This window comes from Nipponia nippon, unplaced genomic scaffold (assembly GCF_047370975.1).
Source record: "Nipponia nippon isolate SJK-2023a ecotype South Korea unplaced genomic scaffold, ASM4737097v1 scaffold_6, whole genome shotgun sequence".
Taxonomy (NCBI): Eukaryota; Metazoa; Chordata; class Aves; order Pelecaniformes; family Threskiornithidae; genus Nipponia; species Nipponia nippon.
The window spans coordinates 25,566,299-25,584,049 of NW_028262380.1; the positions used below are offsets into that span (position 1 = coordinate 25,566,299).

Genomic DNA, 17,751 nt, shown 5'->3' on the forward strand with positions numbered 1-17,751 from the left:
ACTGCACCTTTTTTCTCCATCTGAGCTGAAAGACCTCTTCTGTTTTTTCAGTCTCATGACCTGCGCAAATTCATCCGCTGTCCCAAAAGGTGTTTTAGTATTTAGTTGATGTGAATGCCATTAATAAACCCTTTTTTCCAGGTACATTCTAGTACTAAAAAGCCCCTGCCGAAACAAAACTTAAAAGCTTTGCCGGGAGTCCCTTTGAAATTCTCACTCCACTTCTAAATTTTGGAATTAACACTCAGCTACAGAATTCATTTTCAATTTTGCCATGGTTCTTTGATGCTTTCCCAGCTATTGATTATTTTTTTTTAATCCCTTATAGATAACGTATGAAGATACAGTGCAGTATTCTTACAAATTGTAATCTGAGAAAATCACCAATACTGCAATGCATCTCTGCTCCAGGAGCTCTGATGATCTAAAATGTCCTATTTAAGACTGACGTATGCATTGACCCTCGTTCTGATTTCTTCAGAGAAGACTTTAAGAGAGCCTCATGTATATATACTGTTCATAGTCCTGTTTGTGTTCAGGGTTCTGAAATTTTCTGTACTATTATGGAGCTGTATGCATAAGAAATAGATGAATATATTGGTTCTGTATTTTTATTTGGTGTAGGTCTTCTGCACTAATTCTTTTTAAGAAACTGAAAAATCCTGTTAGGAAAATCTTGCCTTTATTTCATTAGTCATTCTCTCTCATGTTTCTTCTGATTTAAGAGCTGATGAGCTGTAAGGAACTTAATTTAACAGGCCAAACACAGTTAATATTGCGTATAATATCTTAAAAAAAAAAAAAAAACAACAACAAAAAAAACCCAAACACCCCACAATCACAAAAATTTAGACATGTAATGTTTCAGAATTAATAGGGTTTAATTTTAGGTGGATTACATGATGAAGTTCTAAGGTAAATTAATCCATTTTACAAATAGTAAACAATATTAACTGGTACATTCATGATATCACTTCCTAGCTTCAGAAAACAATTTGCAGAACAGACGTCTGAAACTTGACTATGAAGAAATCACACCATGCTTAAAAGATGTAACTCTGATTTGGGAAAAAATGTTGAGTACACCTGGAAGGTCAAAGATTAAATTTGATGTGGAAAAAATACACGCTGCTGTTGGGCAAGGTAAGCACAGTTTGTTATTTTGAGTTGTTGAAATGCATGTAAATTGTATTAGAAAAGGAATAGGGTGACCTCTTAGCCACTCTTTATAACCAGATTCTCACTAGAGCTGTTGCTCAGGTTGCTGACTGAACAAGTAACAATGTTCGGAATCTTTGTGGTTATGTGTGTGCGAGTAACAGTCCCTTTCAGCTGTAGCTGCAATTGTATTACTGGGGTTACAGTACTCGGTATTCATTTTCGGATAACATTTGTCCTTACAGCAGACTCGTACAGTACCTCAATGTATTACAATTGTTGCAATCTGATTTTATAAATTAAAAGTTATAATTAAAGAAAAAAGCCTGGATAATGCCAAAGAAATGACTGTGTAAATAACTGAAGAAACTGTCTGCACTATTGTCTGGAAATTCTCTGTTCCAGCCTGGGTAGTGTGTGTGTATACAAACAGTATACAGGGATATCTCTGTAGAACTGCCTTTTTTCTGAGTTCAACAACGCATTGTACCTGCAAACACCACTTACAGCCTTCCTCACAACTGCAGGGCTGAGCAACCAGCCCCTCTCTCCACTGCATCAAAAGTAATATAACCTAAGGATGTTTTTTAAATGTTCTAAGAAATTGGGTTATTATTCAATGTTACTTGTGGCATGGTTGGACCCAAAGCCTTATGCTGAGTGCTGTATGATGGTGAAGATGGCTATTCCAAGGAGTTTTTTATAGTTCTATACAAAGCTTTCCAGTGTGTAAAGGAAGCGTCAAGAATTCTCCACTAGCAAAGTTTAATATTTTAAATATTGCACCTGCCTGTATGCAATTATTCAAGCAAGTTAAACCAAATTGTCCATTTAAGATGACTAAGTAAGTCCAGATTTCTAACAATAGCAAATACCCGAAGCACAAATGTCTGCAGATTAAGGAAAGCTCATTATCACAGGTTTCTTTCCATTCATGTAGGTAAAGGGCTCTGGCCAGTCAATATTTGAACATGAGAAAAACTTGGTTTCTGTTGATAGTCCTGTGATGCTGGCCTGTGTTAGAGTTCAAAATAAAACTTAAAAAACTTGGAGTGATGGAAAAGAAGTAAATAAATAAATAAAACCCTGCTTAGTGGATTGCTAATAAGCACATACAAGTAGCCAGTAGATGGGGGAATTATCCCTAGCTCTTGATGCTATTATTATGCTCTGCTCTCTAGAGCCCAGTTGTGTCATAGTTCTTAGTGTGAAGTGATGTCAAATTTCACACATATACAGAAATGAAAAATGCATTTAAATTGAGTTTAGCAAGTTCTAATTTAGACTAAAACCATTGAAAATAACTTGAGTAAGCAAGGCAAACAGGTAAGAAATGCAGGTTTCAATAAGCATGGAGCTTAGATGAGGATAACAAAAATATATTGTTGACCTATAATGTACACTGTAGTAGATGTTTAAATATAGTGCATCTTTCATTTAGGAAGTAGTAAACTAAATACTTTATTTTACATGTATGATGCAGCATACAGAGATAAACTTTATATCGAACTACTTCCTTAAAGGGAATTTTAATTAATTTGTAATTTTGCAGCTGTAAATGTGCACTATTAAGCCAGTTCTACCTGATGTGACACATTCAACCTCACTGAAGCTAATGGGATTTTAGATGTGTATCTGAAGAGAACCTGTCTCATTCAGTGTCTGAAACAGCACTTTCTCTCACTGTTTCATCTTGGAGACTTTTTGATAATTGGTTCAAGTTCCCTAAAGTAATTTACAGAAACATTCTCTAAATACACTTGTGATGTGGATTCAAATATTATACGTTTCTACTAGCATTTCATTTTCAAGCAATTGCCTCTGGATTATGATAGTGTAGTAAAAATAAGTATTGCAGAGATAAATTCATATCCTTTTGTGCTTATATGACGGAAGGCAGTGAAATTGCTCTAATATGTTTTGTTATCTTTCCATTTAAGTTGTTGCTTGAGTCAATTTTGATTTCTCCTATTGTTGTTGTCATCTATATGTTACATATATACCAAAAGAAAAAAACAGTCCAAAAAACTTTAAGCCATAAATTACTCAAACTAGTATCTGGTTCCAGTACATCATGGATTAGACAGAATACTTTCCCAAAGAACAGTGTATTGATTTCTTGTGTATATGGTTTAATAGTGCTAGTCTTGTGCTGAATAAAGTATGCACGTAACAATAACCTTTCTGTTACTTTCAGTGCTTTGCATATAAATACAAATGAAGGCTACCATTACCTATGTGAAATAGTTAAGTAGCATCATCCCTTTTTATAGAGAAAGAAATTCAAGCTTTAAAACATTTTTGCATGTAACATTCATTCAGCAAACCAGTAGCAAAACTAGAAATACAATACTTGCTTTCTAATTATCTGCCTGCTGTTGTAGTCTCTAGATCACATCTCATTTGTAGTTGTATATGCTTTTGGTATGTGTGCATCCTACCTTCCTAAAACTTACTCCTAACAACAGTGTCAGTGCTACATTAGTGAAAAATGTTAATTAGTTCTATTGCAGTGCTTTATTGTGTACTTTACATGGAAAAATGGGAGATAAGCATATAACTTTTCAGAGAGAAGTACTGCAATTTTTGCTCCTTCTTCTAGTACTTCTCAGACTTGATGTAAGCAGTAACCTTAGACTTAGGCAGCTCACCCTGTTTCTACCTTAAATCCCTCCTGTTAAGATGCTGATGTCTTTTATTGGTTGAGGAACTTGTCGAGGTTTAACCCCAGCCAGCAACTAAGCACCACGCAGCTGCTCGCTCACTCCCCACCAGTGGGATGGGGGAGAGAATCAGAAGGGTAAAAGGGAGAAAACTCGTGGGTTGAGATAAGAACAGTTTAATAATTGAAGTAAAATAAATTAGAACGGTTAAATAGGCAAAGCAAAAACCGTGCACGCAAACAAAGCAAAGCAAGGAATTCATTCACTACTTCCCAAGGGCAGGCAGGTGTTCAGCCATCCCCAGGAAAGCAGGGCTCCGTCATGCGCAACGGTTACTTGGGAAGACAAACGCTATCCTACCCGATGTCCCCCCCCTTCCTTCTTCTTCCCCCAGCTTATATACTGAGCATGACGTCACATGGTATGGAATAGCCCTTGGGCCAGTCTGGGTCAGCACCCCACCCCCCCCCCCCCCCCCCCCCCCCCCCCCCCCCCCCCCCCCCCGGCTGCGCCCCCTTCCAGCTTCTTGTGCCCCTGGCAGAGCAGGGGAAGCTGAAAAGTCCTTGACCAGTGTGAGCGCCACTTAGCACCTATTTAGCAACAGCTTAGCACTACTTAGCAAGAACCAAAGCATCAGTGTATCATCGACATTGTTCTCATCCTAAACCCACAACACAGCCCCATACCGGCTACCAAGACGAAAATTAACTCTATCCCAGCTGAAACCAGGACAGAAGTATAAGCACTGTAGTTTGATCTGCTTTTATGGTCTGCTGGAGATAGCAGATATGGATCTAGCAGATAGGAATCTGCTTGCATGTCTAGCAGATATGGATCTTCAGTTTCTCAATCCTGTTAGCTCAACTATAGCTGAACCCTCAGTATGAGTACAAATTACTGTTTTAATGACTTTCTTCACTCAGGAGTACCACGTCACCACCGTGGGGAGATCTGGAAGTTTCTAGCAGAGCAGTACCATCTCAAACATCAGTTTCCAAGTAAACAGCAACCAAAGGACACACCTTATAAAGAACTCCTAAAACAACTAACTTCCCAGCAACATGCAATACTTATTGACCTAGGTAAGTACAGTAGTGGTCTGAAATTAAAATAAGGGTTTTATGATCTCTGGAAGAGAATTAAATAAAAGAAGATAACACACAAAAAGCCTCTCGCTATTTAATAATAGGTTGTTGGTAAGAACTGCTTTTAATCTGGTATAAGGGGGAACTATTACTTGACACTATTAGGAAAATGCAAAATCTGCATTTCAAGCACAGAGATCCTTTGCAACATGTGGTAATAAGAGTTCGCTAGATGTAACTGTAATGTATCTGTATTTCAGATACTGACAGTGAGCTCCACCGGCCCATGGAATACAAATTGTCAAGAAAGGAAGTCATTATTTAAGTACAGACTTGACTCTTTTTAAGGCAGGTTATTCACACTGCCTAATTTTAAGCAGTAGCTGGCTCCTGATTTAGGGACAGTGAATTGGTCTGTGGAGGCACATATACTATAGTGCATTGAATTTAGTAGAGAGGGGTTAGGAACCAAGGCTCTTAAATTTGACATGACTGGTAGGTGGGCTTCAGGCAGGCTTTTGGTCTTCTTGAATAGAGTTTTCAATTTTCCCTCACATTTATTGTTCAAAGCTGAAAAAGTTTTTTCTAGTATTAGAAGGAAACACGAGAAAGGAAATCTAAATGGAATTAAATGATTGTTTTAGGGTAGGAGCAGAAGAGGCTGCTCCAGATAATTGTGAAAGAGCAGTCTTCATATACCTCAAAACAATTATGCCGTTCTTAACCCTTCCTTTTACTTCTCCTGGTCCTCTTCCTTTATCTCTTTTAGTTCCCTTGTGTGAGATTGTCTTTCGTTGGTTGACTCTTGCCACTGCTAGAGTAAGACGATAACAAAACCCAGGAACATTTAATAAGACCAGAAGTCAGTATGCTCTGTAAGATGTGGATCGGTATTAAACATTGGTACTGTCTCTGGTTGCTGCTGCTGCCAGATGGTTTTGTTAAGGCCTGTGTCAGTACCAGCGACCTCTCCATCTCAGAAAGTCCCACAAGTCAGCCATTTGTTTCATAGACCTCACAGAGGTCCTTTTTGGCATCCTCTCTGTCTTCCCTCATGAAGGCTGTTCCCTTTTCTCTCCAGTCCTGCCCCCAAGTAGCGCATGGCTGCTCCTCAGCTGGGTTAAGTATTCTGTGGAATCTGTTGCAGTCATTAAAGCCTTGCTAACATGACAGTAATTATTCAAACATATGTGATCATTGAGTCAGATGTTCACATGTCTAACCTTTACCCTTGCAAAAGTATTTGTGTTTGAATGTAAGCCATCTGATGCAGGTTTGTAACACCTCACTGGTATATGGCTGAACTGTAAGTTTTTACAGATAATCTACGATTCTCCTCATGAATATACAGTTGTGGATATTTTTTAAGATATTGTTTTCTCCTCTCTTCAATATTTTAATTCAGTTTATTGTCTGAGAAACCAGGAGCTGGTGTTTTTCCAAGAGGATCCCAGCTCTTGTGTGTGGGATAATCCCACACTGAACTCAGTGTTCATTATGCTCTTTCCTAATAAAGGAAAAAAATTAATAATGTCTTCCAGAGCACGATAGAACTTACAACAGGCTTGTGTTGTGGGGTTTGTGGTTTGGGTCTGAGGAGTTGTGTGGCACAGTTTGAGACGTCTATAATCACTAAGTTTGATTAAATGAATTTACCATGAAAAACTCCATCAGGGGAAGTTATGCACTGCAAGTAACCAAATGTCGTGTGATAGAATGATAAAAATCTATGGGAAAATCTGTACTTGGTTTGATCTGAATGATTAATACCTATTATATTATTTTCACTTACGTCTTTTCTGTAAAGAAGTAGTATAGAGTTGTCCCATCATACTTCTGCTCTTCTTAACTACTCAAACAGTATTTTGAGTATTTTTCGTTGCAAATGAAAGTCTATACCCCCTTTACTCCACATGGAAGAGTTGCCTGATGAGGGATCACCTATACCCAGGGCTGTCCAGGGGCACCTATTTCTTAATAGCTCAATGTGCAGACTATCTTCCATGGATGCTGAACTGTGAGAAGATTTGTCAAGTTTAAATGGTGACCTAAGCTTTATATGGTAAATATTTTTTCCGTTTTTGCAACACTTGGCAAAGTGAGTCAAAATATCAAGGCAATGCATAGAAAACAAGAATCTGGCAGAACAGGCATGTTTCTGCAGAAACTGGCGTGAGCTGAGGTGGGGAGGGTGATGGTGGATGCCACCTTCACTTTCCCCTACTTGACTGGCCTGCCAGGTTTCAACTTGGCACTGGGGAAAGTAACACTCCAAGGAGCCTGAATGCCAGCTGGGAATAGGCAGTTGCAATGTAGGTAAATTGTTTCCCTCCAGAATTTGTCACACCAATTCTAGAAATTCCCCTGGATCGCACAGCGCCAGAAGCAGACTGTTGTTTTTGAGAGAGACATTTATGTGCAACAAGAGATTATTCACTAGCAAGTACCTATCTGTCAAGTCAGCGTACCTGGTATTGATACACCTGGCAGTGAAGGCTGGGATTCTGTCACACTGAAGTGCCTCAGCAAGGGGTGGATAGTTTTGTGCTGGGTTTGAACACCTTCAGCAGAGGGGAGAGGGGTGGGACAATTCCTGGACAGCAGGGAGCACAGTCTGAGTTTGGCTGGCTCACACAGCAGATTGGGGCTTGCTAGCTCAGCAAGCTGTTCATATTTTCTGCCTGGTTCAGCACACAAATACTTTCTCATCTTAGCCGTGTGCTCTGCTTGTAGAAACAAATGACTGCATGTGTTGGCAAATTGGTAACTTCATGGTGGTTTTCATGCAAAGTGTTGTTTTTGCCAGGGAGCTATTTGCTAGGCCGTTAGCTGAGGGAAGGATTGGGCCCTATTATTTCAGTAAGATGAAACTAGGAAGCTGAAGACTTCCTAGTTTCATAGTGATTCACATGGAAATAGGGTAGTGCTGCACAGTAACAGACAGCATAACTGGACAGGCAGCTAGAAGGAATTTGCATGTTCTGACTTGTGTTCCTTCAGGCTATCAGAAGCGTTTTCTCTTAAATCTTTAAGAATCCTTCTGAAAGTATGCACTTCCCCCTTGAGAGAAAAACCTATGTTCTTGCAACATGTGGGTATAATATTTAAAAAAGCTTTCCCAAATTAAGCTAAAGAGATCTTGCTAACACAGTATGAGCCAAAGCCGTAATAGTATTGCTTGCACTTAGTTGAATCGATGCATCTTCAGCTGTAAATAGTGCTTCCTGAGAGTGAGGACAGCAGTGTGCATCTGGATGCAGAGGTAAGGTACAGCAGCCGCTTTCCTGGCCCAGTTTACGTGTCACAGTGCTGTTTCATTATGTGGACAAGAACAAAGCCACAATTCCCTGAGCGCTTTTTTATGTATTTCCTTTTGTGGCCCCACCTATACAACCACTGCAGCACTGGGGATTTCAGGTCCTGAACACCAAAGTCATGTCCAGTAAATGATTTCTTCTCTCAATAAGGTAGGGTAAACTGACTTCCAGATACTATCAGCGTAGGAAACCACTGTACTCATCACTGAGTGTTTGCTGAACACAGTAGAAAATTATGTTTTGTTTTATTACATTGCAAAAATAAAGCAGTAGGTACTTACTTTCTCATTCCAGCGCTCTTGAGGTATCACAATTCATTTCGAGTCTCTTTTCAGCAGGGCCAGGAGTTGTTTGCTCCTAAGTAAAAGCTAAAATTCCTAGTTAAGTCATCACCAGGGCACTCAAACAAATCAGCTTGTGAGTTTAGCAGTTCTGCTCCTCATCCATTTACTGTTTTTTAGAACTTCTTTGCATTTTTATTCTTGCTTAGCTTGTAACTTGTCTTCACGACTTACATGAAAGGAGCCTTGCTGCATGAGTGAGGCAGTACAGGTCTGCCTTTAGACCGTGCTGTAATAACTTGTCATTCAGGCAGAGGATTCCTTTGCAAAGGAAGACAAGCTCCTTCTCATTTGGAAGCTAGAAATATTTCTTCTGTAGTGTTCAACTCTGTGACAGCCTGGCCAGGGGAGACCTGCTCAGGAACTGAATGCCAGTGTCCCATGATGCAGCAGCTACCAGATGGTAGAAGGACTCTGCCCCGGGCTTTGTCTTCTTGAAACAGGAGCTCTGATATTATCTGGCAGCACAGCAGCATTCCAGGAGCTAAAGGGTGGGGTGGTATTTAACAAGTGGGCAACTGAAAAACAAGCTCCACTTAATACTAGAACAAAAGAAGTATTCAAATTTCGTCTCCGTGTAGGTATTTCACAGGGGAAATCTGATTAGGGGGAGGGTTTTTTTTCCTAGAAATGAAAATATTCCCTTTTGGAAAAGTTTTGGAATAAAATATGTAAAAGTGAAGCCTTTAATGTCTCTGTTCACAGAATCACAGAGTGGTTGAGGTTGGAAGGGAGCTCTTCAGATCATCTAGTCTAACCCCCCTGCTCAAAGCAGGGTCACCTAAAGCAGGTTGCCCAGGACCATGTTCACTCAGGTTTTGAATATGTCCATAGATGGAGACTCCGCAACCTCTCTGGGCAGCCTGTGCTGGTGTCTAGCCACCCTTACAATAAAAAAGATTTTTTTCTTATATTAGCTGGAATTTCTTGTATTTCAGTTTGTGCCCACTGCCTCTTGTCCTGTCAGTGGGCACTACTCTGAAGAGCCTGGCTCCCTCTTCTTCATCCCCTCCCATGAGGTATTTATACACACTGATGAGATCACCCCTGAGCCTTCTCATCTCCAGGCTGAATGGTCCCAGCTCTCTCAGCCTTTCCCCATTTGAGGGTTGCTCCAGTCCCTTCATCATCCTCATTGCCCTTCACTGGACTCTCTCCAGTAAGTTCATATCTTTCTTGTACTGGGGAGCCCAGCACTAGGGACCGTACTCCAGGTGTGGCCTCACCTGTGCTGAGTAGAGGGGAAGGATTACCTCCCTTGACCTGCTGGCAATATTCCTCCTAATGCAGCCGAGGATACCATTAGCCTTCTTTGCTGCAAGGGCACATTGCTGGCGCGTGTTCAACTTGGCGACCACAAGGACCCCCAGATCCTTTTCTGCAAAGCTGCTTTCCAGCTGGGTGGCGCCCAGCATATACTGGTGCCTGGGGTTGTTCCTCCCCTGGTGCAGGATTTTTGCACTTCCCTTTGTTGAACTTCATGAAGTTCCTGTCAGCCCATTTCTCCAGCCTGTGGAGGACTCTTTGGATGTCAGTACAGCCCTCTGATGTATCTGCCACTCCTCCCGGTTTTGTATCATCTGCAAACTTGCTGAAGGTAGGCTCTGCCCCATTGTCCAGGTCGTTAGTGACCCTCCCTAATCAGGGATCAGCTAGAACAAAGGCTACAAGCACCCTGTCATCAAGGGCCGCTGACAAGGGTTGCTTAGAAGCTGCCAGAGCTACCCTTACCACAGCTTCAGCCTTACCTGCCAGCAGCAGGACCCTCAGGTTCCCAGGAGTCCCCTGGCGATCCTGGACAAAGTATCCAGATGCTCAAGAGCTCAAAGAAGCAAAGCCCAGGAACTGCTGCACAAAGTGCTGTGTCTGCTGACCACTTCTGTTAGCTGTGCTATATGTATATAGCATATATCATAGCACATATGATATGCTAGACATAGCTACACAATTCTTGATATTGTAAGGGCTGTAGAAAAAAAAAGACGAATTGAGTTTTTACTCACTGAGTAAATATTGTGGGTCAAACTGATTGTGTAAGTTACGTAGTTGGATTGGTTTGGTTTAAGGACATGCGGGTCCCAGGTCTGTATGAATGTTACAGGTAAGCCATTCTGGGGTGGAAGTCATCATCTTGTTCTAGAACTGAAGGACTGGAAATGGCTCAGTTGTGCTCCTACCGCTCTACAGTTAGTATAGTTTACCTTAGGCTGGGATTTAAAGAGATGTGGGGAATAGATCCAAAGCCCATTGCTACCAAGAGAAAGTTTTGCTCTGACAACCAGCTCCCACTTCCCAAGCACTTGCCACTTGTGCTGGTGCTCATGGGACGCCTCCTGGAGCTGACACAGCTGAGCAACAGGGCAGAACAACTAACCCTGTGTAAAAGGGGACTTCTCTGCCAGGTTAGTGAACTGGATCAGCTCATGGAAGAGTCTGAGCTTCATGCTGCAGGAAAGGAGGAAGGACCGATAAGATTGGGAGGGAACAAGGCAAGGAGGGGGGCGACAAGAGACACATTTGCTGGAAAAAAAGACAAGGAGAGAAAAGGGAGGGGCCCCAATCCAGAGTGCTCAGATGTTCTAAATCTGTGCCTGGATCCTAATAGTCTTCTAAAAGCTAACACTTTTTAATCAAGAAAAGAGGACTGGGTGACTCATCGAGCCACTGAATCGAGTCTCCCACCATTACAGGCAACCATCCCCTATAAGCCTTTTAACAAACTGATCAAGGGCCAGTCTTAAGAACCAGCTACTCAGCTGTTCCAAACAAGAGACTGTCCCCATCCCCCTGACAATTTCTAAATTAATTTTGCAAACTACTGTAACAAAACAGTAGTAGAATATTAGAGTCAATTGTTTTATATTGTTAACTTTCTTATGGTCTTCCTGTGGGTTGACTCAGAATCTACCTTTCAAAAGAATCTACCTTTTTGAAAGACTGTTTAATTTGATAACATGGCAAGGGTTTTTTTGTTTGTTTATTTTTTAGTTTAAGTCGCTAACTTCAGCTATTTTCACAGGGCGGACCTTTCCAACACATCCGTACTTCTCAGCCCAGCTGGGAGCTGGGCAGCTGTCACTCTACAATATTTTGAAGGCCTATTCACTTCTGGACCAGGAAGTAGGATATTGCCAGGGCCTTAGTTTTGTAGCAGGAGTTTTACTACTTCATATGAGTGAAGAAGATGCTTTTAAAATGCTAAAGTTTCTCATGTTTGACATGGGCCTGAGAAAACAATATCGTCCTGACATGACAATTTTACAGGTATGATTTCAATTCTTATAATCAAAGGATGCTAACGTTAAATCATAGTAATGCACTATAGATAGCATTGTCAAAATCTGGACTTGAACTTAAATTCAGTTCTCAAAAATGGGGAAGGATAATCTGGGAAAAGAATACATCATCTTAAATGCACTTGTTTCAAATAAAAAGACTACCAGGGAAACTATGAAAACCGTAAATAAGAAGAATTCTGTTACATGTTGTATGAGGTTCAAATGACCCTGCAAATGAACCTGTCGTAGGCTCAGAGGTGACCCATCCTGGGTCTTTTAGGTGGCTTCTGAGTATTTCTTTTCTTCACACAATTCCGTCCAAACATCAATTGACAAATATCTCTCACTGTTTCTAATAAGGGTGTGAAGCATGGACTTTGCTACTATGAGTGTTAAAACATGTTTATCTTTAGGCTCTTTGTTCTTATTCCATGCAGATCCAGATGTATCAACTCTCTCGACTTCTTCATGACTACCATCGAGATCTCTATAACCACCTAGAGGAACATGAGATTGGCCCCAGCCTCTATGCTGCTCCCTGGTTTCTCACCATGTTTGCCTCCCAGTTTCCCCTCGGATTTGTAGCCAGAGTGTTTGGTAATTCTTCATAAAACTTCTATCTGTTCGTTTTGAAGTCTTATATTTGGAATCCTGATACTAGGAACAGCATTATTATCCAACCTGTTTCAGACACCCAGGAGAAATATTTTACTTACTATTGATGAACAGAAGAACAACAACAGAGGTCATCTTATGGAGCATGTAGTATTTACAGTGAAATGGGAAGAGAGAGGAGGAAAGCATATGACAGTCCCAAACTGTCCATACATTGTTACCTTTTTCCACCCTGTAACCACTTGTAGAGAGGATGTAAAATTTGATGCCATGAAGGCAGGGTGTTATGACTATGGCACTTCAATTAGTTTCAAGCTGAAAAGAGATGTAACAAAGGCATCATCTGAGAAATATATCCATTTACTCCATTATCATCGTCTCCAACAGTGTCAGTGGAAAATTATTTTGAGGGTTATGTTTTTAAAATATGCAGAGATGGCCTTTGCAGTTTAATCATGGATTTACTCTGCAGAAACATAGGGCTTTTAAACTAGTATTTCTTATCCTTACAATTTTAGCCTGACTGATAATCTCACTTTCCAAAAATGTTTGGAAGTATATGGGGTTTAGGCTCTAAAGTCACTTCTGTTACCTATTTTTAGAACATACAGAAGTAAAATTATCTTTTTTAATTAAATTCTAAATAAGAATTTACCTTGATGCTATCTTATGGATGTATATTTCATAGATTTATTGTTTGGTATTTGAGAAGATGCTTTATCTCCTTTTCAGTTTGTTGGTGATTTTTTTTTTTTTCATTATGTGGTACTGGATTGTCCATGATGAGCAGGGTGGATTGGAGCTTCCCCCCCTGATTCCTCTCTTCTAATGAGAAGCTATTTTCATTTTCCTTAGTCGGTCTCACTTAAGAGATGTAATGAAGCAATTATTTATTAGGGTATTAATATTGACAATTTTCTGACTTAAAAAAATATAGTCTCATCTACCACAATAACAAATAATGAATACAGACTCCAAGAAGAACCAAAATGAATCCTGTCCTGTTTCTGTTTAAGGACATGCCACAAGTAGTGCTAGAAGAAGTCACAGTGAAAAGGATGGTGTGTAGCTAAGTAGAACTACATGTCCTGTGATTAGCATCTTAACTCCAGGAAAAACAGCATTTTTTTTTTTCCAGGAACAGTTCAAAGTAGGCTAATATACATTGACAAGTATCTAACTGACAGTTATAATCTATAGGAATTAAATGAAGTGCTGTATGCAAGTATCACATACTGAGTTTATAATCAGTTCATCTTTCAATTATTCTTAATCATTCATAGTATTGTGCATAATAAGAAGAGTCTTTGAATTGGACAATTGACTGCAGCGAGGGTATTAAAGTGCCTTATGTATCCAGTATATTTGGATTTCTGCCTTAACACACGGATTAGTATTTTATCTGTCACTGGAGGATTGTAGGGCTTTAGAAAGCAAAGATTTTACATTAGAATAGAAGGCATAGATACATGATCTTCACAGGACTGATTTTAGGTCAAGAACAGAAAAGCATGTGTGACTGAAACTGTCATCTCTTAAAAATCTCTGATGTTTTTTAGAGAGAAAGTCCAGCATGACCAACACTTGCAGTTTTTAATGTTTCAAAGCATTTAGTAATTTCCCCTAAAACAGTGTTTACTGGAACTATAAGTCGAGAACATTGGACATTCTTTTACATTAGAAAGTAAAATCTCATCTTCACCCATGCTGAAGACTCTGAAACACAACTATAAACCTAAAAAAGGCTAGAGCTGTCACTTTGCTAGCAGCTGTCGTTAGCAGCATGGCAAGTTAGGATCCGAGCAGTTCTGACCCATGTGTTCACACACTTTTGCAGAACATACGTACGTTTTCATTGCTCACGTATTAGAACCCTTGGGATGAAAGAATGTTGCCGTTTAATGTTGAAGTAACTCATCTATGGGTTACTAAGACTGTAAGATTGCACTGCCGTTTTCTAACATGGTGTCTCTGAACCCTTGATATTTGAAGCCCCACTGCTATCTAATAATATAATTTTTGCAGACCACTTCCTTTAGGTTTCCACAGAGTGTACTTTTTGCAAGCATCTTACAAGCAATATGTAAAAGAAGTGGGCTAGAAAGAGGTTAACCCAAAGACTGTTTTATGAGTCAAATAGCAAAACTTCTTTTAACTTTTTAGTTATCTGTCTGAACTTTCAACACTTCCCCTGAGCAGGATCTAATGAAAGTACAGCGTTAACAAAGATGTGTTCTTAAATACCCCTATTTTCTTATTAATGGAGGAGACTTGGTAGAATAGTGCTTATTTTGTTTCAAGATTGTAGATAAAACTTGATATTTTTAATTCTGTAGACTGCCAGTCATGCTGACATTATTTTGGGTACCTTCACTGTACTGTCGTTGGCTGGCTGCCCACTTAACGGGAAGCATGGGGAGTGGATAACAAACAGGTCTTTGTTAAGTACTTGCTATTTTAAATGAGAGAGGGATTTCAGCCGTATATTACCAGCTCAGCTCATACAAACATTCATTAACAATTTATAGGTCATCTTGAGTTAATCTACGTGTCTTTATGGGGTAGGTGCTGAATCATAAATATGCATAATTTTCAGCTCTGTTTTTTTCACTTTGTGTTTCCTAGCTGTTCTTCAGCATTCCCTGTCCTAATATAGAGCTTTCCCTACAAAGCATTTTCCCATAGTTTTCAGTTTCAATAGAGACTTGAGGCAGATGCTTGCTCTGTTACCACTTTCAATCGTTCCTGCCTTTGGACTTCACATTGAATCAGAGTTGAAAAATTTTACACCACCTTTAGGACAAATGGCGGCAAAGTGCAACATTTATGGTTAGTTATTACGTGTGCTTTTCTTTCTCAGAGGGAGAGAGAAGTGAAATGAGTTATGGCTTCAACATTACAGGCAAAAGAGCACAAGGGGGAATTTCATTCTGATACAAATTTGGAAAGAGGGGTTGCCTTTACTAAGAAAGGCAGTTAGACAGTATTTTCATATATCGTTTACTACATCAGAGATACCGGCGTTTGCTAGTAGCTGTTTCCCTTACTGCGTGGTTGGGTTTTTTTTCTCTCTCTTTATTCTTCTTTCTTTTTTTATAGATACTATTTATTTTGTGTCATTGCGCTACTTCATAAGTGATTGTGACTTCATTCACAGCTTCAAATACAAAGAACAAGAGAGAAGCCCTTTAAAAATAAAAATGTATTTAGGAAATATGGAATAAAACCACAGTATCTTCTCTTCCACCTCCATCAGTATTGTTACATATATTAGATGCTTTTGCCTGTAGCGAGTCCCTCAATAAAACCAGGAGCAGATTGGGAGTTACAGTAGCAGGAAAGTCAAATGCAGGCCAGTGCTGTTTATGCTGTAGACAGATAGGTTTGTGAAGATGGGTTTCTTGTCTGATGCTTTCATTGCAGTCTTCTGTTTCTTTCCTCTATAAAGACATAGGCAATTTGTAAAGGAAAAGAAAAGAAAGGAAGTTGCATTGAAAGGTCACTATATACTGTGGTTTCAGTGTGCTTGAATGTTTGCCAGGTGTTGTCATTGCGGGACCACCTGCAATATTAATGCTTAAGCTGTATTACTAAGATTTCAGGGTACTTATTAATGCAGTTATTAGAATATTAACATAAGTGGTTGAGACACATACTAAAAATAAGCACATGCACATGAAACTTGAGGCTGCTGGAAAGTGCGCATTTAGCCTCGTGCTCAATGTTGTATTAACTGAGATTTTGTGGCTTTCTCTACCAGATGAGAAAAGAACAGAACTTCAGATCTTCCGTTATGTCTTCAGGTGTAGTTTTTGCCTGTTGTATTAGGATTTTTAAATGGCATTGGGATTAGAATTCTATTCAAATTCAGATTCCCATGAACATCTCAAAAGAAAAAAGCCCACAAAAAGTGCACATGCACAAAAAGTGGCAACACTGACAAACTTGACTACCTGGTTTATTATGTACTTAGCTTAAACTTGAATTGGATTTTTTTTGATGCAAACTCACTAAACAAATGAATAATTGATTGTTTTTAGTCAAGCGTGCTATTCACAGTAATAATCTTGATCCTACAAAACTTCTAAAGCCGTAGCCACAGTAACAAAAGCACGTGTCTGGAACAGTATATCTGGCCTCCAGATCACTCCTATGAGAAGCTGTTGTCCTTGGACATTTTACTGTTTTAATATTCTTGTCAAAAGATGTGCTTGCTTGATGTACTCTGTTTTTTCTTTGTTTTCACAGATATGCTCTTTCTTCAAGGATCAGAGGCTATATTTAAAGTGGCTTTAAGTCTTTTAGGAAGCCACAAGCCCTTGATTCTGCAGCATGAGAACCTAGAAACTATTGTTGATTTTATTAAAAGCACTCTCCCCAACTTGGGTTTGGTACAGATGGAAAAGACCATTAGTCAGGTATGAAATAATCTGAACATATGAGTGGTATGCAAAGGAATGCTCTTTTTAAGAAGTTCTTGACAGGAAAACCACAACAATGTATTGTGTTACTTCAAGCTGAGAATTCTGTTATTGTAGTTCTGAAGATGTTGGAAGCATCTGACTTGTATAGCGCCTCTGTATTCATATATCTACATGTTGGTTATGGTCACTTTATGAAGCCTTTAATGAAAATGAGTTTACTTTTCTTTTTTCTCGAAGTGTGCAACACTTTGTTACTGGCAGCAATATTACAGCCCATATGCAGTGTATTCCACAATAAAAGCAGCAAGGTGGGCTAAAAGCCTTCTGAGTTTTCCTGTTTCCAAAGAATCTTGCTCTCCCAGTCTCATTTCAGAAGCAAAAATTGACTTACAAGAGCCTCACAAATGTTGACCTTACTTAATGAAATTAGGAGCCTCCCTACATTGACTTTGTCTACACTGGCAGCAAAACTTCCAGGGGACATGCGCTCGAATTAGGATCAGAAAAATTGCTTCTGGTGCTTACTGTCAAAAGAAGGAGGGGAGAACTAGAAGCCTGTGCGAGGGGAAGGAAAGCAAATGATTTCTAGGGGGCAAAGGGCTTCGTATATTATCTGCCAGGCTGAAAGCCTGGAGTGCACAGCTCTGCAGAGACTTGCAGTGCTTAGGCGACCTGCAGAAAACCATTGGCTTTGAGCAGAAGGAGGGAGAGATACTCTGTTTAGGCAGCTCTGACTGCTCTAAACTTAAAGTGGGCAGGTAGATGTGAGTTGAAGAGAGAGCAGTTCCCCCGCTTTGATCAGGGCTGCCTTTGAAGAGAGCAGCTGTTTGACCCGCCCTGCAGTCCATACACAGCTCCTGGGCTAATCCC

The 17,751-nt window shown here is 39.9% G+C and overlaps 1 protein-coding gene across 10 annotated transcripts in view; it reads left to right on the forward strand.

Annotated features, from left to right (window-relative positions):
* The window catches only part of TBC1D1 (TBC1 domain family member 1), a 117,343-nt gene that overhangs the window by 93,789 nt on the left and 5,803 nt on the right, over nucleotides 1-17,751 (forward strand). For all 10 annotated transcript variants that reach the window (XM_087736262.1, XM_087736260.1, XM_087736266.1 and 7 more), the window contains 5 exons: nucleotides 982-1,143; nucleotides 4,745-4,903; nucleotides 11,584-11,828; nucleotides 12,280-12,439; nucleotides 16,706-16,875. In XM_087736262.1, coding sequence (XP_087592388.1) covers nucleotides 982-1,143; nucleotides 4,745-4,903; nucleotides 11,584-11,828; nucleotides 12,280-12,439; nucleotides 16,706-16,875 — 896 coding nt within the window. The remainder of the gene's footprint in view (nucleotides 1-981; nucleotides 1,144-4,744; nucleotides 4,904-11,583; nucleotides 11,829-12,279; nucleotides 12,440-16,705; nucleotides 16,876-17,751) is intronic.